Raw genomic sequence first — 25749 nt, 5'->3', positions numbered from 1 at the left:
TTGATCCTTCACAAGATTCATGCACATGGGGTTCTCAGTTCATTTGTGGTACTACCACAGCTGATTTTAATTTGGGTAGGATTGAATCTGGAATGGCCTTGGATCTCGATTACATGGTTCCCACACCGTCTGTGACACAAATATTTACGGAGCCAGTGGGCTGTTCTAGTACCTTCGAACCATACGGATGTTTATGTTAAAATAGATATCCATGTTTGGTATTAACTTTAGGCTGAAATTGTACTGAATCTATTGTTTTAGCATTGATGTGGAGGCACTGCCTGGGTTTTGTGCAGTTTTTTTTAATACTTGGTTTAAATACCACATGGCTCATTTTGTTTACGGGTTTGCTTTCCTTGTAGGTATTGCTGGTCTGTTAGATTTGGTTGCTTCTGCTGACCCATTTTCTATTGCAATCCACTGGTGAAAGTTTCACAAACTGGCTTCTGTGTCATTGGGTCTTGTATGTAGTATCGAATTGTCACCCAATTATGCTGGGTCTTGCCAGGGTAGGGGTCAGCAGGTGAAGAGGGAGGGGAAGAATCTGTTGCTTTAGAGCTGTTTTTCTGCAGAGTTTAATGCATTGGTCTTCTTGTGGATTTTAGTTGTTTTTCTTGGTCGGTAAGTTGCTTTCTGTGGAGCGCTTGTCCTGTTCAAGGTATTTTGCTGTGAGAAATCTCTCACTAAACTTTTACTTTTTTTTGTCATTGATGTTTTCAATGGCTTTACTCTTGTTTGGGAGTTGTGTGTAAATGGCACCCATTGATGGTGGAAAGTCACTGACAACTCTTTCTAGGCGATGCTACACTGTTGATAGCACAGTGGCTTAACAAGAAGACTGTTCTCAAAGGGCAATAGTTTGAAACTGGAGGACCAGCTTCTTTAGCTCCTGCATAAACAGCACATCTGGAAAGTGATTGTGTGTCAAGAATGTGCATCTTGGAAAGTTTAACATGGGTAAAGAAATTGTTATAGCTGGATAGGTCGCAATTTTATCTTCATCGTGATCCCCTTCATAAGCACTGGGGTCTCTTAATGTATTTCTCACTATCGTCACCCACACTTCCTAAAGAATGTTAGGATGAGAACATTTTGCTCCGATTGATATCTGTACCTGTTGGTTTCATTTGCTGATTGAAAATCTGTTTTATGCACTTTTTTAAAAAAAAAAGTCTTAAAATATTTTTTGCCGTTTTTGTGTATTTTGAACAGCATGTATATTATTAGCTTCTTTTTCAGGTCTTCTACATTTGGAATGATGTTGGTACCTCCAGATCCTCCGATCTGAGCATTGTCATGAGGGAGCTGATCACTCCCACTGATATTTTTTCATTGACTTTCCCTTCACAAGCTCCTCTTGTCGAGTTGTTGATCCCTTACTTTGATGTTTCCGCAGGTTTATCATAGTCTGCTTGTTGTCACTGCTCTAATGATCTTTGCCCTGCTCCTGCACATTACTCATGTTCTGATAGTTGAATATCTGCTTTTAGCCCCTCTTTTTCTTTTAGTCTGCCCATTTTAACTGTGCACATTCGTATTTGGTTGTCAACGTAATTGCTTTTTGAAGCATTTAAGCATTGATTTTTCAAGCTCGTAAACCATGACATGTGCATGTATGCAGTCAACAGAGGAAGAAAGGCCTTTCCAATCAGTGCAGGTTCAGGGAAAGGCAATGAATTGGCCCATTTCAGTTACAAACCAGTGATGCCTGAGGACATGCAGTTATGTGTACCAGCATTGAACCTAGGACAAAAGAAAATGCTTGCCTGCAGTCCAAACAGTTTTCAATACAGAGGCTTCCTTTCAGTGTTGGTATGTTCTCCTCACTGGAGATGCAGATTTGGTACTTCTCAGCTTTAGCTTTCTAGTGGAGAGCCACACGATACTTGGGAGCAATGTTGCCATTACTATTGTAATTAGGAGCCTTGCGGGACTGTGTGAAGTTTCAAGTGGCCACTTAATGTTGCTGGAGAAATATTTTCTTCAGTTTTGAAATGGATGTCTTCATCAAATGTATAGGGAATCTCAGATTGTCTCTGGGACCTTTGGTATTATCTATTGACCGATGCAAAGTTCTTCTGGGAGCTTTATGCATTTGACCTGGTGCCTTTGAACAGAGTATTTATACTCTTTGTTCAGGGAATTGCAAGAATCCCAAGTTTGCAAGTTCTTCTTCAAAGACATTTGACAAGAAAGTCTATCCATAGATTGCATTCAGGATCTGGGAGTTTACCTGGAACCTGTAGCTTGCAGTACGGTGATCTTGGTCATGTAATCCTCGGGCGCTTTGAAAAATAACTTCAAACGGGCTTGTTACAGATGCAGATTTGCTATAAAGAGGGTAGCTCTTTTCTAGATGTGCTGAATGCTTTTGAGGTGTGTGTTTATGAAGAATTACTAGCTGTGTGGTGTAACCTACATATATTGCTTCAGTCCAAGTGTGTGCTGCAAACTGCTCACAAATCTCAAGTTCCAATATATATCTGTCTGATTTTTATCAATGTTCTCTTAACTGTCAAATGCAAGGGGGTTACTAGTGGGAGGAATGAGAAGTGGTGTTCAAGTAGTATGTTTCTGCACTCTTGGTGTGGCAATTTGGTATATAAGCTATATAAACCAAATGTCAGTGGATGAATGGTTTAGACTTGCACCCATTGCTGTTTCTGTAAAAAGGCCTATGGGTTAGACAACATCCAAGTTAATTTTCCTGGTGGATTTTTATGTCCTACTGAAAGCTGCTGGCTTTAATCTGTCTGCTATTTTTTTCTGTTAAGTAAGTTTTTTTTTTTTGTTTGGCCTCCCTCCCTTAAATGATTTTTTAAACTCCAGCTTTGTGATCCATCACAGTTCAGAATACCTTTCTCATTAGATAATCTCCAAGCTGAAGGGCTTGCCCTCGTTGCCAAGTAGTTGGAAAAATAAATGTAAACCTACTGTGATAGCTGGGAGGTTGCAAGTGATTGGAATGGGCTCAGCACTTGTTCTCCGGCCGCCATAGCAACCTCTTAACACTTTTTTTCTATTGTGGTTCAATGTTCAGTTCAATAAATACCTGAAAACCCTGAATAAACAAGTACCCAACTGATACGGTAGATGTGTGATTTATTTCTGTGTTGTGGTCTCTACTTTTATTGAATGACGTTGCTCCAACAGATTGTTATGATGCCTTGCCATCTGCTGAAGGGTTATCTGGATATTATTGGCTTTCAAGTGGGAAATTTATATGCCACAATTATTCCATAGCTCGAGTTGAGTGTTTACTGGTCACAGTGCCTATGTGTGACAATTTAGTATGGTGCCCACAGTTATGATGATGGGTTTACCTATTGGCAGCTTGGTTCAGCTTTTCAGGATTTGGTTGGGACTACTTCAGCCCAATGCCCCTCATTATTTTTCCAGGGCAGTCCTCTGGGTGTCCAAAGGTTAGTCACAGCAGAGATTGTCATGACATGGAATCTTCTGAGTGGTAAGTTCCAGATTTCTAATCTGTCACCTGCAAACCACTCTTGGAACATTTGCTTGCCATGAGCCAAGCTCATTGGAAGTTGCATATCCAGGTGACTCCAGTTAATTAGTTGGTTGTTCATATAATTCAGTGAAGAGAGCCTCGTATGTATTATATTGGATCTAACAGTTAATGCATGCAATTTGCTTCCATGTTATGTAAGCATCCTTGAGCCAACTTCCAAATATTACTGTTCTAGTCCGGAAGGGCCATTGATGATATTGGCTGATGTGGGAGTTTGCCACTTGTATGCATTGACTGCTTGAAAAGGCAACTAGGTCCCTTGGAGGAGAGAACGAAAATGGCTCTGCATAACACTTGCCCTCTTCTGCAGTTGCTGGATGGGTGGAATTAGCAAGGGGACGAATGACTAGAAGAAATCTTGAAGCTGCACCCACAAATCCTTTTTTAGCACACTCTGGGCGGGTCCTAATATATTTTTAGTGTGCATCAGAAATAGAGAAAAACACTTGGGAGCCTTTGCAGAGGAAAGGGGTTTCAAGTGCAAGGATGATGAGGGTCTGGCAGCTTGAAGGTAGAGTGGTAAAGGAAGTGGAAGACCAGCTGCCAGAATAAGCAAATGGTTAAAGGGTCTCTTCTCACATTTGTTATCAGACTACTTCTAACAAACCAAAGCGTCCGATCTCTGCCATGTTCATTTTCTCGGAAGAGAAGCGCAAGAAGATGCAGGAGGAGGAGCCGGAGCTGTCGGAGAGTGAACTGACGAGAAAATTGGCCAGGATGTGGACTGAGCTGTCTGAGAAGAAAAAGGTAAAAATTATTTGAGTGGCTGATAGATACCATATGAGGGTCTAGGCAGGGGGTGGCTACAGAATAGATATTTACAGTCCAATATGTTTTGCTCATTGGTAGGCTGGAACACCAAGTCATTGAAACCTTGGATGGTGAAAGTTAGTGTTGCCATAGTAATGGATGAAGAAAACTTATTTGAGTTGACACTCTCTGTTAGTTTGTTATTTCAAGATCGTGAATTGCATGATCCTGGTTTTAAACAGCAATGGGTGCAGGTTGGCCTTTTGGAAGGCGGTATCCACTGATATTTTGAATGGATGGGAACAGCATAGTTGCAATTTAAGCAGTCGAGGTGATTGAACCAAAAGTTCTGCCTGTATGTCATGGAGTTGGTTAATTCGTAGTCTTTCCACCCCTTTCCAAAAAAAGCTGAACATTGAGAGCTGTAGCTCCAAACTAACGTTGCAGCACCAGTAATATGCACAGACTTGTCTTGAGTCTGTAGTGGGTGGGACCAGCAACAATAAGTCAGTTATGAACTGAAAATCTTCCTCACTTTTCATCTCCACACCTCCCCGCCCCTCTTTTTCAACAAAATCTGAATTTCGGCTCTGCAGTATCTCTCATTTTCTGTGTTCCGTTCTGGCCAGTTTCAGAAGGAGGACCACTGTGGTTCTTCCTGGTGGATATTTGTTCCTTTTGGAATTCCTTTTATGTTTCAGTGTCTTGCCTTGAAGTACAACGAAAAGCTCTTGCTCCTGGAGTTTTCTGCGATTAGAACTAACACTAAGCTGGTGGCCTAAAATATGTCAGTGGCGCATTCTCAACAAATAATTTCCTCCATGCAGATGGTTTTTTTCCAGGTGAAAGTATCTCTTGAGCACTTTTTGTGTGTCCCTTCACACAGTGGCACCCGCACTGGCCCATATTGCTACGTGTGTAGAGCCTTCATGTACGGGCATGAGAATTGTCGTCTCCTCCCTCAATGAAAAAATCTTACACCAGGTTAAAGTCCAACAGGTTTATTTAGAATCACTAGCTTTCGGAGAGGAGCTCCGAAAGCTAGTGGTTCCAAACAAACCTGTTGGATTCTAACCTGGTGTTGTAAAACTTCTTACTGTGCCCACTCCAGTCCCAACGCTGGCATCTCCACATCATCCCTCAATAAAAACCTAGTCTCCTGATTACGGCAGCAAAGTGGTTAGCACAATTGCTTCACAGCTCCAGGGTCCCAGGTTCGATTCCCGGCTTGGTTCACTGTCTGTGCTGAGTCTGCACGTTCTCCCTGTGTCTGCGTGGGTTTCCTCCGGGTGCTCAGATTTCCTCCCACAGTCCAAAGATGTGCAGGTTAGGTGGATTGGTCATGCTAAATTGCCCTTAAGTGTCCAAAATTGTCCGTGGTGTTGGGTCGGGTTACTGGGTTACAGGGATAGCGTGGAGGTGTGGGCTTGGGTAGGGTGCTCTTTCAAAGAGCCGGTGCAGACTCGATGGGCCGAATGGCCTCCTCCTGCACTGTAGATTCAATGATTACCTTTTATTCAGTCCTGTTATTCCAAATTGCGCACACCTTTTGGCCTGCGTCTTGTTGCTGGTTGTGATGTTACGAGTTTTGTGTTGGGAAGGATGGGTGGACATCCAAGTGATTGTTTAATAGTTTTTGCTGGTGGGTGATGTTTAATTTTTATATTTCTACTGTGGACAAACTGGCTGACATTGTGTATCAGAACCAGCATTGCAAGGATACTCCACCCTGCAGCATATAGTGCTAGGTTCCTGCAGTCGGTGAGTGTAATTGTGTGCTGAAACTCCAGTCTTGTTTCCATACTATGTGGGGCATCGGAGTACAGTCAGTGTCACTGCAACAAGGAGCAGGAAATTAATTTGAGTTTCGGTTTCTGATATCTTTCCCGTGACCCCTTCTATAAGCTGCTCACATCTGTGTGCTAGGGCCCAGTTTCGCTGTAAAGGCTCCCGTACAGCTTTATGACCCGTCTGACACTCAATACCTAATGGTTTTTGGGAGCGGTATGAGAGGGTCATTTTGTTAATGGAGTTGTAGCTCAGCATGATTTGCTGCCCATCACCTGATGATGGAGGAAATGAAGGATTTGCTCTTTGATATGAAGGTGATAAGCAGAATGTTGAGTGCAACATTCCGCTGCCTTCATTTATTTGTAATTCTTTCTGCCGGTATTGAAGTTGCGACCATAGCCACTGCAAATCACTAACTGGAGTACATCATCCAACTTTGCCTGAAATAGAAAAATATTCAAGTTGGCTATGTTTATTGAATCCTACTTTTTAAGTACTTGGCTGGTTTAGCTCAGTGGGCTAGACAGCTGGTTTGTACTGCAGAACAAGGTTAGCAGCGCGGATTCAATTCCCGTACCAGCTTACCCGAATAGGCACCGGAATGTGGCGACTAGAGGCTTTTCACAGAAACTTGTGACAATAAAAGATTATTATTAGGAGGAAAATCGAATGCAAACTAGATGACATACAGGTTTCATCTCTTGTGGAAGTAGGCTAGGTTTTTGTATCATATTGGGACCAGTTGGCCAAGATGCCATTCAATGTTTACTCCCTTTTATCTTGTCTCGTATTCATCCCGCCTCCTCTTGCCTACCTGTATCTCCGTTTTCCTCTCCGCTTCCCCCCTCCCACTGCGCACGATCCCTCTTACTCCTACCCCACCCACAGGATCCCTCTTTCTCCTACCCCACCCACGAGCCCTCTTTCTCCTACCCTCCACGATATCTTTTTCTCCTACCTCCCCCACCATCTCTTTCTCCTCCCCCCCCCCCCCCCCCCCTCCCCCCGCAGTCCCTCTTTCTCCTACCGCACCTGCGATCCCTATTCCTCCTTTCTCTTACTCCCCGCGCGCGATCCTTCTTTCTCTTGCCCCCCACTCGCAACCCTTCTTTCTCTTACCCCACCCCGTGCGATCCTTCTTTCTCTTGCCCCCCCCGCGTGATCCTTCTTTCTCTTGCCCCCCCCCCCGCGCCATCCTTCTTTCTCTTACCCCCCCGTGCGATCCTTCTTTCTCTTGCCCCCCCCTCGCGATCCTTCTTTCACTTGCCCCCCCCCCCCGCGCGATCCTTCTTTCTCTTACCCCCCCACGCAATCCTTCTTTCTCTTACCCCCCCACACAATCCTTCTTTTTCTTACCCCCCCCCCACACAATCCTTCTTTTTCTTACCCCCCCCGCGCAATCCTTCTTTCTCTTGCCCCCCCCGCGCGATCCTTCTTTCTCTTGCCCCCCCCCCCCCGCGATCCTTCTTTCTCCTACACCCCCGCGATACCTCTATTTCTCTTGACCACCATCCCTCTTTCTCCCTCCCCTACCGACAGTGCTGTAGGGAATGGAGTTCCAAGATTTTGACCCAATGATATTGAAGGGACAGTGGTACAATTCTAAGTCAGGATGGTTTGAGGCTTTTAGGGGGATCTGTGCAGAAGGTATTCCCATGCACTTGTGCTGCCCTTGTTCTTTGAGATGGTAGAGGTTGCAGGTCTGGAAGGTGTTCTAAAGGGTGAGCACGCATTTGACATGTTGGTTAGAGGATGTGTTTGAGTGGTTTCTGATCTAACAGCAAATATTTGAGATTTATTTGCATTTGTGATTTGGCCACACAGTTGACCAACGTGCAGAATACTTTTTTGGCCCCATCTGCAGCATAGCTGTCTTGACAAAAATTGCTTTGGTCTGACTGCTGTAGATGACTGCTGGGTGGATGCTTTCATGTTTGGGATTGGCGTTGCAATTCGTCCTAGATTTTTCCCTCTTGTTTTCTGATATTTGATCATTTCAGTTGTGATGTGGTAGGAGTTCACAATGCTGCCTACATTGGCGACACTAACATCTATTACCATGTACATCTGTTTTGATCTGGTGGATCAAGCTGTCATGATTTCCATATGATTCAACCTGGTGTCAGTCATACTGCTTATAGTACTGTAGAAAGGATATTAACTGAACCTTTGAATATTGACTGTCCTTATCCATTGAAGGATATGTTCAAAGTTCCCAGCTTCTGTTGTTTGGATCTAAAGCTTAGTTCGTGCATTCTGGAAAGAATTGGTGCAGTATTGGAATTGAGCTTTTATGGACATTTTGTTCTTTTGAATAGCAGGGAATCACAAATGATTCCCATGGGGATTGTAGGGAGGCAGAATTTTAAAAGGAGAATATCCCCTGGTTGTCTCCATTAGAAAGACTATCCATCTAATCACTTTCTTTATTTGTGGAGGATAAACGTTATTTGAAGAAATAGGTGGACCAACATTGCAGTCAATAATTTTAACCTTCCAACAAATAATAGCTGTGATCTAACAGTAGGTTGCGTTGCATTCGGTGGCCTGGTTATGTTGTTTAGTGGAAGGAATTATGTTTTGAAGGATCTAAAATGATGTTTTTGCTGCAACAGGAGAAGTATCGGCGCATGGAGGCAGCGGCAAAGGCCGAGTCGGAACAGAAAAAGCAGGGCTATGGAAAAGATGGAAAAGGCTCTGCTATCCGGGGGAAACTGCCTGAGCCGCCCAAGACTGCAGAGGAGATCTGGCAGCAGAATGTGATTGGAGATTATCTGGCCAAGTACAGGGTATGCACTGGGGTAGTTGAAAGAGAGGAAGTGACCATTTGGAATGGAAGAAATGGGAATAGGTTGAGATTAGGCTACTGCCAAGCTCAGAATGCATAGGATTGCACAAACTGATGGGAGGTTGTCTGTAGCATGAGATTCCGCACTTTTTTTGTTCTCCAGCATGTAAGAATTTCTTGCTGTTGGGAATACCAACTTGAAATATTATACTGTGTGGCTACATTAGTTTTGTTGTATCTGCTCCATATGCCTTCTGTATACCAGATGCGACCTATCCACGACGGTGTGCTCTATCACATGCTTCCTCTTTTTACTGCTGCTCCTCCCCCAGATCAAGCACCAAATTTTATGCAAAATTAGCGTTGGGAAATCTGAGCTCGAGTGCTTTTGTGTCATTCGCCTTTGTTTAACTTTACACTATTCAGAAATGAGTAACGAATGCCATCGCAGTTCTGTGTTATGTGGTCTGTGCCCTTGGATTACCTGTGCCTTTGTTTGCGCTTCAGTTTTCTTTCTTAGCATTCTACCGCTTTTATCTGGGGCAGATTGTTGCTCTTTTAGGTGTGGCAGTCAGTAGGCAAAGTTATTAAGCTTTTGATGCTACCTTGTTCAACCTTTTATGTACGTAAATTCTCTACCTTCAAAAGTGGGGGGAATTATTTTGTGGCAGTCTTTTTAAGGTTTTGGATTTTTGCCAAACTTGGGCGGTTTTCCTCATTCTGCTCCACTTGCTATCTTTCCCTTGCTTCCATCATCTGCAATAGTTCCAGTTATTGCATCAATATGCAAGAAATTCTTTGTCAATTATTCTGGACCAGATGAGAATGCATGTTGAATTCATAATGTCCAGTATTCTATTTTGCATAATAATTTTTTGTGAAAGATTTCAACATGTCAACATCATGATTGGCTAATTTGCCAGATGGGTATTTTTAAGGTCACAATGGCCTTCCTTGAATCTCTATGGAAAGTGACTTCTAATCCTCTGTCAGCAGTCTAGATTTGGAATGACCCTGCAAACTTGCACCACTCAACCCCAAAAAACCCTTCCCCAGCTTACCGTGAAAAGGCCGCTCACGGTTAGCCACTGTGACTGTGGGTCAGTTTAACTAAAAGCTGAACAGTCTGCCTTTATGTTCAAGCTTTCTGCCATGAATTGATCCTGGTGCAGCCACAGACAGCTTGGAACTAGTTTGTCATTGGTATAAAAACACCCATTAGGCTGATTAGGATGGAGTTTGACACCAATGGCCTTCAAAGAATGCTCTCTTTAATTTGTCTAGGTGCTTGATTCTCTGCCTCACTTCCAGCAAGCTGAGCTGCTAATGCGATGTTTTTCAGTGATTTGAAACCAGCATTTGGGACACTGGAGCATAACTCTTAACACGAACATTGTGCACATTCCTGCCATTTGTAATATCTGTGTTTCTTCCCTGTTGATGTCATCTCAAATTTCTTTCTTGGGAGTTAATGCATCCATTCCAGCTTTGGCCTGATGATTTTGACAAAGCTGTAAAGTATCTTGTGCTTCAGGAAGCCTTGTTGTGCTGCTCTTCATTGAAATACCTCCCTGAGGTGATCCGAACATTTCCTCCCTCGAGATTCAATTTCAGTCGGACCCTTTCTTTTGAAATACGACTCTCTTTCAGCTTTGATCGTTTAAACAATGTTTGCTCCAGCTGATCGATCTCCATGTGTCACTTGAAGGAGACCTAATTCTGAATGGGTTGCTTTGGTATAGTCAAGACTCATCTATGCAGATCTGGAACAGCTATGTTGCTTTGTTTAAGTCCCCACGGAGTTTTTGCAAGAAGCCATCACCATTGCTTTGATATAAATCATAGTTTGGTTCTTCCTTCAAAGAAGAATATTTGTCCTAAAACAAAAATTGTAACAAATAAAAGCTCTGCGTACTTGTGTGCTGCTGAGGTAATGCTTATCTGCATAAGGGCAGTAAATGTAGCTGACGTGGTTCAGTGTTTGTGGTCTTTCTGGTTTTAGATTCTTGGCCCTATGCCAAGTTTCCAACCTCTATCCAGATTAACTTGGATATTCGAAGATTGCGAATCACCATCTGTCTGCAGAAGATCTTTTGATATAAAATTCCATGTGCAGTCATGATTTATGTTTGATCAGCTGCAATTCTCGTCCGCTTTCCTTAATCCGCACATTGGCTGACATTGTTGGCAGCGTCCATGTTTTCTTTCATTTCTCAAATCAATTTTTGATTCTGACGAACTGCTCTACCTGACAAATGCTTTTAGATTTGTAACTGCTTGTTTGTAACATACTGTTGTTTACAAATGAGGCCCCGTGTTCCTTAACCATTTTCAATGCGAATGCAGGGTGAATCAGCGAATCATTTGGTTTTCTTTATTAGTGCATCAGATGCTTAAGTCTGATTTCTTTTTGCTCTACAGCTTTTCTTACAACTGGAACCGATAAGTCTGCAGACCAGGAAATTGGATGTCATTGTGACTTGCTTGATCGCACATCTTCTGTGTACAATCAACTCCGCATTTGTGCAGCCTACAGTGCTGCCTTCTCCAGACTTTGCATAATGCATGCAATCCCTTCCAGCCTCAGCCAATGCTCTTTGAGGGTGAATGTCCCACCCTCATTTCTTGACAGACACACCAGTTATGCCCAATAAATTCTTTTGGGATTTGTTTAATCTGTACTCCAGAGAATTGGAATGGAGATGAAGCATTGCACACTTATTTAGTAGCGCATGCTGTCAGATTGATTGTAATCTGAGCTGTGTCTTGACATTGCAAAAAACAAAAATTGCTGGGCTTCACGGTGTGTCTTTTGTTTCTTTTTAGAATGATCGCAGTAAGGCATTCAGAACGATGGAGGCTACTTGGAGTGCAATGGAGAAAAAGGAGAAATTAATGTGGATTAAAAAAGCAGCAGAGGATCAAAAGCGATATGAGGTACTACCCTCTCTGTTCCTCTTACAGCAAGTTCAGTACCAAGGATACTTGCTCTTGACTGACCTAAGAATTGAACATTTTGCTCTTCATGAACTAGTTTCATAGCAAGTATCTAACTGCTATACTTGCATTTCTGCTCATGGGTATGTTGCAGTCCGGCTACGCAACAAATGCCAAAGCAAATATGAAATACCCCCGCTCTACAGCATCTGAATGGCCTCACACTATGTCTTCACCTCTTGAATGCTTTTTTTTTTAAACGGCTTCTTCATTGACTGAAAGTTTAACCCCTATGGTGAGTTCTAAGCGGCCTGTGTGAAATCAGATGGAGCAGACTCAGTCCAGCTCCTTATGGGCATTGACTCCATTTGCCTCATGTACATATATTGTCACTCATCCATGTGATTGGAAATTGCACACAAGTGCAGTGCCACCGGATTTTGTATTATTTAGGGCAGAGAGAGTTTGCTCTGAATCCAACTGACACTGTGCTTGACTTGAATACTTGTTAGAGATGGTAGTGAGGACATTTTCAGGGTGTCTTTTTAATGCAGTTTTGCAAAAAAAACTTGGAAAATGTCATTGTGTACAGGAGAAATTGGAAAGTGTTTCTGTTCCACTTGCGTAAAGGGGGGGGGGGAGAGAATGTTTTTTGCTGAGTTCTGTAAGTTGCTGAAGTGGAGGCAGGTAAAAGGTACAAAATAATTAATCAGATAAGTTGCTATAATGAAACATGTGGTACTGAGTAAAGGACCGAGGATCTTCAAAGTGACCAAGGTGAGAGGCGAGACAATTCGGCCTGAATGGATACGGAGGGCCAAAGGCCTCTACCTCGAGGGCATATAGAAATGACCCATTTCACCAATTTGGCTCATTTAAGATATATATTGCATTCCAATTAAACAACTCCTTTCATGGTAATCGAAGGTTAGGTTTGCCTATGCATTTTGTATGTGTTATCTCAAACTTCATTTGTCCAGCCCTTGTCTGTACATTTGTAATCCAGTGGAAAAATGGAAGTAGTGAGAAAATATCAAATCGTGCAGTGGGAGGTGTATGGTCATATTTCATCACTTTATGTTCTCATCCCAGACCCGTACTGGCATGATTTGGTTTGTTCCACACAGCAGTCTTTTGTCACATATTAAGGAAACCGTCAGTAATCCTGTATTACCCACAGAACTGAGATCATGAAATATTGAAGTAGTTTAGCTTTTGCCGGAGCAGCCTGCTTCTGTGTGATAGATGTGGAGATGGGGACAATGCTGCAAAGGAAGCTTTCATTGAAAATAATATCTTCGCCTGAATTACCAATATTCCTGTCACAAGTTGTATTCCTGTTACCCTTTTTAAAAAAAAAAAAAATTTTTTTTTAAATTGATACCTATGAAACTCTCGATGCTTGACTCAGTGACCTCAGACCAGCCAGCAAGGGCTGGGAGATATAGACTGCTTGTGATTTCGTATCAGGTGAAGTCCAACTGTGATTTTCAGTTCCTAGCGTGTTTTGAAGAAAACACACAAATACATTTCTCTACTTTCATAACATTTTAGTACCGAAGCCAATCTGAAGTATGCATTTCCCCTTGCAGTCTTCTTGTAAGATTTTAGCAGATTTGTATTTGTGCCGTGTGAGTCTGGTGGCATCGTGCAGTAAGTTCAATGATGAAGAGCGTTCCTGATCTGGAAGTGATGTTGATGTGCCCAAGCGGGTGAGATCAGTCCATACGGCATGTTGGTGATGAAATCTCAAAAACGGCAACGGCCGCTGGTCTCTTTGGGGTACATGTGAGCACTGGCTTCTTGGTAGTGAATTCTGCACATGTTCTGATAACTGCCTTCTACATTCTTCTGTCACTCTTAATATTCCAACATAAAAACAGTGGTAGGAGCACGGTCTGTGGTGGCGGATGGTTGCCTTTTTCACTTGGGTAACAAGATTGGCTGGTACGGGAAACTGATGTATCACACAAGTGCAAATAAGGGTGTCGCTTGAGTTTAAGACTCATTAACAAGAGTCGAGGGAGCTTTACTCCTTGTGCATCATGGCATCAAATAGAAATTTCTTCCATCGCCAACTCTGGGATTCCTCTACTTTCTGGCGATGACGATTGACCAAAATATAGTTTTGGCTTAATTCTCATAGGGTTTAAGCTTCATACACCGTAACACTAAGCCATTGAGATCAGTTGCAATGCATGTTTAATCCTCGTTCTATGCATTAATCAGCCAATCTTCCCCTGGGCAGGAGTTGGGTGTTAGAATTTGCTTTAGTCCCACTCATTTAGGGTCATGGTGAGGAGGATAGCCTGGATTCCTCTTCCTAGGAGTTGTCCAGTGGCTTCCCTCATGTGTGCAAATTGGATCAGAGCAGGATTGTCCTCACAAGAAACTCCATGGTTGAAGAACTATTGACTTACCATCAACATTTACAAATGGAGTTGGACAAAAGATTCAAAGTCTCCTCTTGTTGCAAGAACCCACCACAGCTTGATTTACTGTTTTAACCCAGCATCCAGATATGTGCTTTCAAAGGTAGTCATTAGATAATCATCAGGAGCAGAAACCCTTGAATCATAATTCCCATCTTTCCAGTTCTTTCCCACCCTTCCAATTGGCCCCAGCAGCCTCCGCTCTCAGTTTTGCTTTTCTGTCATTTCTTTTGCCGTGCCCAGATGTTGTGGGACGAGAAGAGAATGGCATCTGGACGAAAACAAATCGATGAGCCCTGCTGTTTACTGCATTATTGATTTATCACGGATGCCTTTCGTTTTATGAATATTACTTTGCGTTTCAGAAAGAACTAAGTGAAATCCGGACACCAGCAACAAACAAGAAAATGAAATTTGAGGGGGAACCGAAAAAGCCGCCAATGTAAGTACCTTCAATTTATTATCAAAATTTATTGTCAAAATGGGCACATTTTGGTAAGGATTAGCTTTGAGCCTCAAGTACTTTGCAGCCTTTATGGCATGCCTGTAATTATCTCTCCTGCAATGGTAAATTAGAAATTTTATCCTGTGTATTTTTTTTCCTAAACAATCACTGTTTGTGTCGGAGATTTGACAACTATGGACACAGTGGAATAATATGATAAGAGTTGGAAAACGTGACTTGGGAGGGTTGTGGTTGGCTATGAAGGTCAGAACTAGAGAAAACAGCAATTGGGGTGTGACGGAGGGGATTGATTGATTGGATGTTATTTAATACTTTAATTTCCTGCAATAACTCTGGAGTTCTTCCTGCTGTGAATCTTCTCTGGCCATTTTGCTAGCCCTGTTGTTCTAAGTATTGATGGATTTGAATAAAATCTCAGGAAAAACTGTAAAATGCGTTGGAGAGAGGCTATTGTCTATGTGATAAGTTTGATAAGCCATACAATGTTACTGATTTTATTAGTGTTTAAGAAGAAATGTGGAGGAGGAGTTCACAATGCTGTTCCATTTTCTAAAATAAACCCTTATGATTTTTTAATGCTGGTACGTTGAGCTGTGGAGTGTTTATAATGACTGCCATTTCAGGAATGGTTACCAGAAATTTTCCCAGGAACTTCTAACAGGCGGCGAGCTGAACCATCTGAATTTGAAGGACCGGATGGTGGAGATAGGGAAAAGATGGCGGAAAGTCACCCAGGCTCAGAAGGACCGTTACAAGAAAATGGCAGAAGAACAGCAATGCCAATACAAAGTCAATCTAGAAGCCTGGCTTAAGGTAGAAAATCTGTAACAGAAAGCAGGGTGGGGCTGTATTTGCGGAGTCCGGATATGTTTTGCACTACCAGTTGAGGATGTTGTACACTACCAGTTGAGGATGTATCTTTCACCAATCTATGAACAGGCCTCTGATCAGATTTCTTCCATTGGCTGCTACATTCAATAACTTACTGTGACCTTTAAATAAAGGGAATCTTGGGTGGGGAGATGGGGGAGCAATGGGACATTTAGCCTCATGGACCTTTTGAGGGTAAATGGCCACTAGAGGGAATGGATAGTCTTGGTTTCTGTTTTCAATGTATCAAAAGGTTAATAGTATTTAGTCTTGACATAGCTTAGTCACAGAATCTCATACTTATTACAGCGCAGAAGGATGTCATTTGACCCATTGTGTCTGCACCGGTTGTCCGTTGGAGCCGTTCACATAGTGCCATTCTCGTGCCTTCTCCTTGCATGCGCTTTCTTTTCAGATAACAGTCCAATTCTCTTTTAAATGCTTCAGTTGAACCTGCCTCCGCTACATTCTCTCAGGCAGTGCGCTCCAGCGTGATGGCCATTGCCATTTGGCCAGCTTCTGATTGTCTTCCTCTTCCACAGGCCTTATTAACCCAGTAGAGTACCCAATTATTTTATTTCCAATTGGGGGCAATTTAGTGTGGCCAATTCACCTACCCTGCACATCTTTGAGTTGTGGGGGTGAGACCCACGCAAACACGGGGAGAATGTGCAAACTCCAAACGGACAGTGGGCCGGGATCAGTAACATTAAATTCCATCTTGCTTTACCATTTGCTACTGTTGTGCTTTAGTGAGGTTACTCCTCAACCATCTTCTCCCTATGCACCTCTTTGTCTTTTTTCTCACTTGAGAAATCATTCTTGTTATGGACAGGAAGGGGGTTAATTTTAAACAGCCCCAATTTCTCCTCTCGCCACCCATCCATAACCAGAAAGATTTGCTTCCCCCTCTATACGGGCTGGCGTGCTTCCCCCACCCCTCAGTTTTGATGTGATCCAATTTTCTATCAGCCCCAAAGCAAACTTGTGATAGAGTGAACTCAAAAGGATTATTTTATTTGCACACACAAGGGAGGCTCACCAAGGAGTCCCTTGTACGCTCATACTGTAAAAGAGGGATAGAGAAAATATTTGACGGTGCAAAGAGCTCAGAAAAGAATTATTAATCAAAGTCCAATTAGATGTTCCTTCGCTGAGGTTGGCAAACTGAAAACAGATGCAGAGCTGGATCAGTCTTATAGGCGATAGTGCAGAGGTTCCAGTAGAAGCAGTGTAGATGGGGCCAGGTACTCAATCTGGGCAGAGCTCCTTTTCTGTGCTGCTGCTTGTAGATGGTAAAATGGCAGCAAAACAATATTACTGGTTACACAAGCTAAAAGAATCCATGTTACATGATTCCCACCTATCTACTGTCTCTTTAACAAAGGGTGTGTAATCCCCCCCAAAAAAGTTCCTGTTGATTAAATGTAACAGTCCTTAAGACTTGAAAGGAAAACTGCGGGTTCCTTTGTCCTAGTGGATGGATTGGCCCTAGTTAGCCAGTTTGGCTTAGGAAATGTAGATGGCCGTTGCATAGTTCTGAATTTGGTTTCTGCAGCCCACAGGGTCATTGGAGCCTCTACAGAGATAGCAAGGTTCAGGTTTCTGCAATCCTGTTATGGAAGCTTTTTAAAAAAAAAAAAAATTTAGAGTACCCAATTAATTTTTTCCAATTAAGGGGCAATTTAGCGTGGCCAATCCACCTACCCTGCACATCTTTGGGTTGTGGGGGCGAAACCCACGCAAACACTGGGAGAATGTGCAAACTCCACACGGACAGTGACCCAGAGCCGGGATCGAACCTGGGACCTCAGCGCCGTGAGGCTTTGGGGTTACTCACTGAGCCACCGTGCTGCCTTGGAAGCTATTTTTTTGTTCGGAAGTCACATAACAGACATAGATTTTGCCAATTTAAAAGGTCCTTGTCCAGTTTTTTAAGTTTTAGAAATTAGCCATGAGGTTATATATTTTTTAAATGGCGAGGTCTTTGTCAGCATGCAAGTCCTGAGGTTCAGTGACCAATATTGGGCCACAATCCAACCAAGTCTGGTATTCCACTGTTCTGGTTAAATATCCAAATGTGTTTTTTTAATTGCTACTTTGTATTTCCTCACCATTGAAAAGTAATGAATCCCATCACTTTCATTAAGTTTCAAACCTGTACCATATTCATTCTTTAGATATGCAGTACTTGACATTTCTCACTACTGACTTTATTTAAGCAATGGGTAGATAAATGGAAAAAATTATTCTTCCTGCAAAACCTTAACCGCGGTGTCCATCCCTTTTTATAAATGAGAATCTAATCACTGATCCCCTGTGATGATCAACTCCCCCACAAACCCTGTATCCTGGATGAGCTTTAAAATATTCTGTTTTTAAATCCAGTTTATTATCTAATTCTATCCTGATTCTTGCAGGCTTTAGCTCATATTTCATACGGGACTCTCTTCTTTAGAATCGAAATGTTTTGTTCTACTTGTTTTGCAGATGTGCAAGCAAGCGAAAGCGGAGTAGTTCTGCTTGCCTGCTTGTAACTTCTTAAATCCAGTAGTTTCTGACTGGACTTGCTGATCATTATCTAGTATTTAAATCAGTACTAACGCATGCTATTTAAAAGGGAGGGAGTGCCAAAGGCGACTGCACAGTCTTAATTAGTCACAGCTTTGTGATTGAAATAGTTTTGAAACAATTATTTTTATTTGAGTGTTGGGTAATTGCAGTATTTATTTATAAGCATCACTTTGTTTCCTTAGAGCTTGTCTCCCCAAGAGAGAGCCTTGTACAAAGAATACACTTCAAATGTAAGTTAAATGGCCAACCATACCTTGGCAAGCTTTTGCGTTCAAAACGTAGCAATTTATTTTTGTGAGCTGGGGACATTTTGACTATTTCCCTTCCAGTGTATATTAAAGTATACAGTATATTAAAGGGGCTGGTTTAGCTCACCAGGCTAAATCGCTGGCTTTTAAAGCAGACCAAGTAGGCCAGCAGCACGGTTCAATTCCCGTACCAGCCTCCCCGGACAGGCGCCGGAATGTGGCGACTAGGGGCTTTTCACAGTAACTTCATTGAAGTCTACTCGTGACAATAAGCGATTTTCATTTCATTTCATTTCATTTAAGTATTCTGAAGTATTGTTTTCTGTTGACTGGCTATTTAGTCCTGTAGCACACCACCTTATGACCTGAGAACAAACACCTTGTTTGAATCTTGGTTAAATTGATGACGTAAAAAGTACTTGGCCCAAAGTCTGATTTTGAAATGGTGACTTGTATTTGGGGAAGGGGGAGAGAGGGGGGGTTTGGGGGGGGGGGGGGTGGAAGAAGAAGAGAACAGGCAACCTTGGAATGTGGAGGTGTGTATTCTTGAAGTTTAATTTGTGGGTGAATAAAGAACGGAATGTAGATGAACACTCATTATGATGATTGCAATTTTCTTTCCACCATTTTGATGCCTAAACTTGCTGTAATGTCATTGATAGAAACGCAAAACTACGACAAAGGCAGCCAGCCCAAATCCCAAAGTGAAGATTGCATTACCAACACAGAGTGCGAGTGTAAGTATCTGTAGAGCTCGGAGTCTCTTACTGCACCTTTGATCTGACAACGGTGCTACAAGTATTCTTACAACTAAGCTAATGGAGGGACAGGTTAGGGAAATGTAAATTAGGGAATGTTTCAAAGTGGGCAAGTGCAATGTTCTGCTTGCAAAAAGTTTCACTTTGTGCAGCAGAGTTGGTCATTACCACTTGGGGGGGAGGGGTTATCATCTTGAGCAAAAGGTATTGTCCATGTCCATCTTCCTGCTCACTGGCATTGAACTTGATGGAATTTACCATTGATAGAGGCTTGATGAGGATTACTATGTGGAGAGGCCGCTACAGCAGTGCCTGCTGAAGGCCTACTTATATTGCTGCATACCCCTGTTCCCATCAGCCTGTAATATCTTTCCATCTCTCTATCCTTGATTGTTAGAATGTTCCCACCCCCACACTGGTGCAATAGCTTCAGTCAGCTACTATTGATGTAGCAAATGCCACAGTGTGGAATAAGTGCTCTGCTACTTAAGAGGCGACTTGAACAAGTGACAACAGATGAGGGTTTGGTCTGGGATCGTCCCAGTACCTGGGACTGTACGCTTAAATCCCTGGCTCCGACTTTAATCTTTCTTGTATCTAAAGTTGAATGACCTCAAACTTCCTGCATTGAACTCCAATTGTTTACAGTTTTGGTAATCAATTTAATCCTTTTATTATATAACTTACACACCTTGTGTGCATCCTAATTTATAGTGTTAGCTGTAAACTTGGGAAAATACAACTCCACCATCCGAGCCATTGATATATGTGATGTAATGTTGGGGTCCAATGGTGATCCTTGGGGAACACCATGAATCATGTTCTGGTAATCCGTGTGTGACACAAGGGAGATTCATCCCGGTGCAGGGTAGTAGTTGTGTGCTTTAAACTTTCGACATATCCCAGCTCTATATTGACTGATCCTGCTCCATGGAACTGACCACAGGAAACTGACAAAATTGAAGAGGTGAGCTCCTCTGCCTCGATGGTTAAATGCACCACCTGCAATAGGAGGGTATGAATTGTGGCACATTTTGTTGCTGGTCACCACTTAATTAGTTGAAGTAGCAGAAAGGGTCCTATAGCATAATTGGACTAGGCCATAGATCTGAAAAATCAGGCAGCACTCATTCTTCATTACTATCTGTTGAAGTAAAATTGGCCACGGCAATGATTATGGCTTTACTGTTAAGTCGGACCAGTAGCTATTAACCTTGTGCCCAATTTAGTCAAGTTCAGAGTTACCGCCAGTAATTTTGTGCTCTTTGTTGCCTCTACTGGAGTGATCATTTCTGAAAATGGTTTTCGTTAGAGTTGAAGATAATCTGAGCATGGAGGTCTGAAAGATATGGAAATTATTAAATTAAAATTATTTCATTCAAATCTTTAATCTTCAACATGGGATTTTATACACCATATGTTAAAGGAGAAATTAGCTTACGTCCATATATTCAGAGTTCTTACTGATTCCTACAGGAAACTGAGGATTCAGATGAAGAGGATGATGATGACGACGATGATGACGATGAAGAAAAGGCCAATTCCTCAGATTCTGATGATTCCTCAGGTTCAGACAGTGATGAAGAAAGTGAGGAAGAGGATGATGCCGATGAGGTAAAATTATTTTCTTTAGTTCTGAAATGCACAATTGAGGGGATTGAATAGTTTCAAGAACACTTGTCTTCTGCCTCCTTGCTTCACACCTTTAAAACTTCCTCCAGCTTTCATTCGTATGAAAGTTCCCTTTCTTAGAATTTTCAAACCGAGTTCGATGTTGTGTGGAGCTCTACCAGGGGTTTGTCTAATAACTCAACCTGAAAGAAACAGTCTCATCATCTGAAATTTCACTAATGAATTGCTAATTATGGAATAATGCTACATTAACACAAAAAATAGGAGCAGGAATAGACAGTGTAGTCTATCGAGCCTGCTCCGCCATTTAGTGCGATCATGGCTGATCTTGGCTTCAAATTCATGTCCTCCTGTCTGCTCCCCGTATCCCTTGATTTCCTGAGACACCAGAAATCTGTCTATCTCAGCTGGAAATGGAGCAGTGATGGAGCTTCCCCAAACCCTCGGGCGGGAGGGGGGTGTGTTTTAGAGAAATACAAATTCTCCCTTTAAGCTGTCCTCATGTTTTATATTCCACATCCATGGGTGGAGTGTTGTTTTATGTTCTTACTACCAAAGTGACTTCCCCACCGTGTACTCCATTAGCCACCTTGTCCACTCGCATAATCTGTCCGTATCTTTCTGCAGCTGCTTAGTGCCGTCCTCGCACCTTGCATTCCCGCCTGTTCAAAAGAACGTATAACATGGGAGCAGAAGCAGCCCATTCGGCTCCTCAAACCTGCTCCACCATTCAATAAGATCGTGGCTGATCTGTTTGTGTTTCGAGTTCCACATTCCCATCTACACCCAGTAACCTTAGATTCTGGATTGGCAAGGGATTCTGCCTTAAAAATATTCACTGACTCCACTTGCAGTGCCTTCTGCGACAAGAGTTCCAAAATCGCACAACCCTCCGAAAATAACTCTCCTCACCTGTCCAAGGGTGGCCACTAACTTTAAAACTGCACTCCCTAGTTCTGTACTCGCCCACATGTCAGGAGTGTGATAGAATACTCTCCACTTGTCTGGATTAGTGCAGCTCCAGCAACACACTCTAAGAAGACTGCCACCATCCAGGACAAATCAGCCCCCTTGATTTGAACCCCATTCATCACCTTAAAAGTTCACTCCCTCTCTCATCCAGGCCCTGTGGCAGCAGTGTGTACCATTTACAAGATACACTGCAGCTTCTCACCAAGATTCCTTCGACTGGACCTTCCAAACTCTCAGCCTCTACTACCTCGTAGGACTTGGGAGCAGATGTATGGGAACACCACCTGCAAGTTCCCGTCTGAGCCTCTGACCATTCAGATTCGAGACGATATCGTCATTCCTTCACTCTCGCTGGGTCACAATCTTTAACAGCAGCTCACCACCATCTTCTCGAGGGCAGTAGCGTTGGGCAGCAAACATCCCATGAACAAATAAACGGGGGGGAAAAGTTGCCTGTTACAAGAAATGTATACATTTGCATAGTTCACTTCTCTATTCTACTTTTCACTGGCAAACAAACCTTGATGTGGCTGATATAATTGCCATCTTGAGATTTTTTTTGTCCACAATGTTCTGTCTAGAACAGCAAATAACTCCCAAGCTGATTTCCCCGCATAATGAGCTTTGTTTCATCTAGATTTTACTTTTAAATTGCAGTAACCTGTTTCCCATTTTGAACTCCTTTTTCTTGCAGGGAGATTTTGCCTCTTATTATTATTATTATTATTAATAAAATGAACTAAGTGTGGTACTACATAACCATTGCTTACTGAACATTGCTGTGATTTTTCTTCCCAGAATGCAGAAGATGAGGAGGAGGGTGAGGAGGAAGATGAAAATCAGTCTGACAGTAGCAGTAGTTCTTCATCAGAAGAGTCCTCTGACTCGGACTCTGACTGAAGTACTCTGAGATTTTCCAGGCAGTACTGAAAATATCAGCCTAAAGAGCCCTTATGCCCGCTACCAGAACTGTTTGAGACAATTGGCAGAAGCAGACACTCTCAAATCTGACTTGATCCAGCCATCATTGTCCAGTCGGTTCCATGGAACAAATTAACAGGGCTTTCCTGAGTTGCTTTCAGCTCATTGAAAACCACTAGTGATGCAAGTAAGAATGGACCAAATGGACAATTTGTAGGCGTTTTTTCCAGTCGAACAATCCCAAGTTACAATCATTCTGAAATTACTCTCCATCCATTTGCTAATGAATGACATTCAGGGCTCAACTTTTTAAAAAACCTAACGTACAAATTCTCTGGTACGGCTTGGAGTACATGATATGTAATCAGAAGTGCAGGCACACAAGATTGAAGTATTTGTGTGTTGAGTGTGAAGTCACCATATTTAAAGGTGGTGTTTGGGTTATCAGGTCATTCATACTTGCATTGCAAAGCTAAGAATTTTTATTTTTATTTTTTAAACAAAAATATGGTCACGGAAATTGGATCCTGCCTCGTTTACCTGCTACCAGTTCTGGTCCTATGTCCAATTTGTTTCATGTTTCGAGCAGAACCGAAAGATCAGGGTGGTTAGATAGCAAGTATTGAAGCCATCCATTCTTTAGTATTCCCATAAGCGGGGTATCCTGGTCTTTTACTTGGGAGGAGCTTTTTATGGGCAAGGGTTGGGCCTGACGATGAGAAAGACCAGTGCTCATGCCTGGTCTGATTCAGTAAAGAGTATTTTGTGATGTTGCAGTTTGTAAATACGAAGTGATGTTTTTGAGGGAGGTTTCAGATTCAGTATTTTGTGAATTAAATATCTCCATGGTAGTGTGAACAAAGTCATTAGGTGGTCTGCACCAAAGCAAGTGCTCATTCATTTTAACAGCAGAAGGAAGAAATAAGCTCCTATTGCCCAGTGCCCTTCAAGATTGCAAAGGAATCTGTTGTCTTTACAACCCACTTCTTTCTGGTTACTTAAAACTTTATTTTTTTCTGCATGTGTAGTCTTTCCTTATTGTGTTTACTAATGGAGGATGTGACTGCATTAATGCAGAGAGGCCTGAGTATTTTGTACCATTTTAGTCTGTCAATCAGATTTGATTGAAGAGTCACTATTGGTGGGAATTAATCTTGATGTTCTAGATGCAGTTTAATGCTTGCAGCAGAGATTGCAAGTAGCTTTTTTGTATTTTCAAATTCTGTTTTTGTCACTTCTGAATGGAATGTACATTAGCTCTCTTTCATCAAACCAAATGCAAGGCATATTGCGAGAAGTTTTAATGGACAGGTTCAGTCTCCTTTGAATTGTAGAGTTGAAAGGTCGTACTGCCGGAGTCCTTTTTTTAAAAAAGAGATAGAATGGAGCTGCTGAAGTTGGGTCCTGTACATAGCCGCCTTGAGTTTGGAACACTACAGTACTGCCATATCTCTCTTACTCACACAAGTCCCAGCACTTTCTTTTGCATAACTCAGAATGAGACTGTGTTCCGTTTGTAGTTTCTTTGCACACCACAGAGTTGAGGAGTAATTACAAATCCAGGGATTGAAAAGGAATCTATCCCTCCCTAGTAAAGGAAGCAACATGAATAAATATTCAAGTCCCAGCTCAGTAAGAGAGGCAGAATCAGATTTTTAAGTCTCTGCAGCCAAACCATGCTCTCCTTTTATTTCTACATCATTGTTAATCTGTGAGAGATCAGTGTAAAAGTGGGGGGGGGGGGGGGGGGGGGGGGGGGGAGAACCCTTTGCGACTGAGCCTTTTTCCGACTGCAGCTTTGCTTAAACTCCGGATCATGATTGAAAACCTTCTCAGCTTGTGCCCAGTTTCAGAGCAGGTGGATGTCTTTTTAAAGGGTACTGAAAGAGGCACTTTGTCGTACTTTGTGTTGGGTTTGAATAAGGATGTATGTATCTGTATATAATGTCGTTTGTATTTTGCAGCTTTACTTTCCATTTTTATTTTCTGGTTCTTACAGTAAGGTCAGGAGCACTGAGCGTGTGTACTGTAAGAGGTGAAATGAGTGCATTTTTGCACTCAACGTGAAACTGTGCTAGTAACCCATACGTACCATGTTACTTTTAGCTTCTGTGATCTTCTGGGAATTTTTCTAATATTTAAAGATTGTTTTGTAGAGAGAATGCCTCACTGAATTTGTATTTGCTGATTCTTGTAATTTGATGTTGGAACTTCTGAAACATTTTATAGGGAAAGCGTTCCTTTTGTTCAAGTGGTTATAAGCAACCATTAAAAAAAAAACAAAAATGTGGTTGCCGGGTGAATGCAATTATTTAAGCTAATCCTGGTTCCATGGGGTTTGATCAAGACGCAAGTCTATCCTTGTGATAATTCAGACAGCAAAGGACAGGCATCAAGGATCAAAGTATGTCAAATCATTCTTCACAGTGGCAGCTGCACTGCAGGTGGATTAGCGATTGGAATCGTAATAGATTGCAGTAATAAAATGCAAATAAAGGCTTCATGTCCAGCTGGCACTTTATTCACTCTGAGAGTAATGGCCACACAAATGGAGACCCATGTTCCAAATCTCAAAAAATGCTGTATACATGCTGAGAATTCTTAATCAGTTCTGAAGTCTTGAGCGCTGTTAGTCAATCGGTATTCAAAATATCTTCTTTTTTGAAGGCTGGACCAAATACTTTGTAAATGCTGAAAATGTCCATCCACAGTTGTTTTGAGCAAATGCTATACTTTGCGAGGCATCCAGCATGGCCGAACACAAGTATCTTGAAGGATGATTGTCATTCATCAAAGGAAGTTGTATTTATTTAGCATCTCTCCTAACCTTCGGAACATCTGTAAACAATTGTCAGCCAACAACTTACTTTGCAACTGTGACTACATTTCAAATGTAAGGAAATGTAGCAGCTACTTTATATATAGCGAGGTCCACATAGTGAGATAAATGATCAGATCAGTTGTTTTAAACCTGTTGAGAGAGAAACATTGGACAGGAAACTGAGCTCCCCTGCTCTTCAGACAGTCCACCCAAGAGAGCAATTGAGGCCTCAACATTTCATTTGAAAGACAAGTGTCAGT

The 25749-nt window shown here is 42.2% G+C and overlaps 1 protein-coding gene across 9 annotated transcripts in view; it reads left to right on the top strand.

The window, feature by feature from the left end:
* Positions 1-24958, top strand: part of ubtf (upstream binding transcription factor) — a 67628-nt gene extending 42670 nt beyond the window's left edge. For 3 of the 9 annotated variants that reach the window (XM_038779394.1, XM_038779395.1, XM_038779392.1), the window contains exons 13-21: positions 4121-4276; positions 8686-8859; positions 11685-11795; positions 14593-14669; positions 15317-15506; positions 18320-18367; positions 19048-19122; positions 20620-20757; positions 22546-24958. In XM_038779394.1, coding sequence (XP_038635322.1) covers positions 4121-4276; positions 8686-8859; positions 11685-11795; positions 14593-14669; positions 15317-15506; positions 18320-18367; positions 19048-19122; positions 20620-20757; positions 22546-22647 — 1071 coding nt within the window. In that variant the 3' untranslated portion in view covers positions 22648-24958. The remainder of the gene's footprint in view (positions 1-4120; positions 4277-8685; positions 8860-11684; positions 11796-14592; positions 14670-15316; positions 15507-18319; positions 18368-19047; positions 19123-20619; positions 20758-22545) is intronic. The other 6 variants (XM_038779396.1, XM_038779397.1, XM_038779399.1 and 3 more) reach the window with 6 other exon arrangements.
* Positions 24959-25749: the final 791 nt, after the last annotated feature.

This window comes from Scyliorhinus canicula, chromosome 19, assembly GCF_902713615.1.
Source record: "Scyliorhinus canicula chromosome 19, sScyCan1.1, whole genome shotgun sequence".
NCBI lineage: Eukaryota > Metazoa > Chordata > Chondrichthyes > Carcharhiniformes > Scyliorhinidae > Scyliorhinus > Scyliorhinus canicula.
The sequence above is the reverse complement of the archived record's forward strand: the minus strand, read 5'-3'. Positions and strand labels throughout refer to the sequence as shown.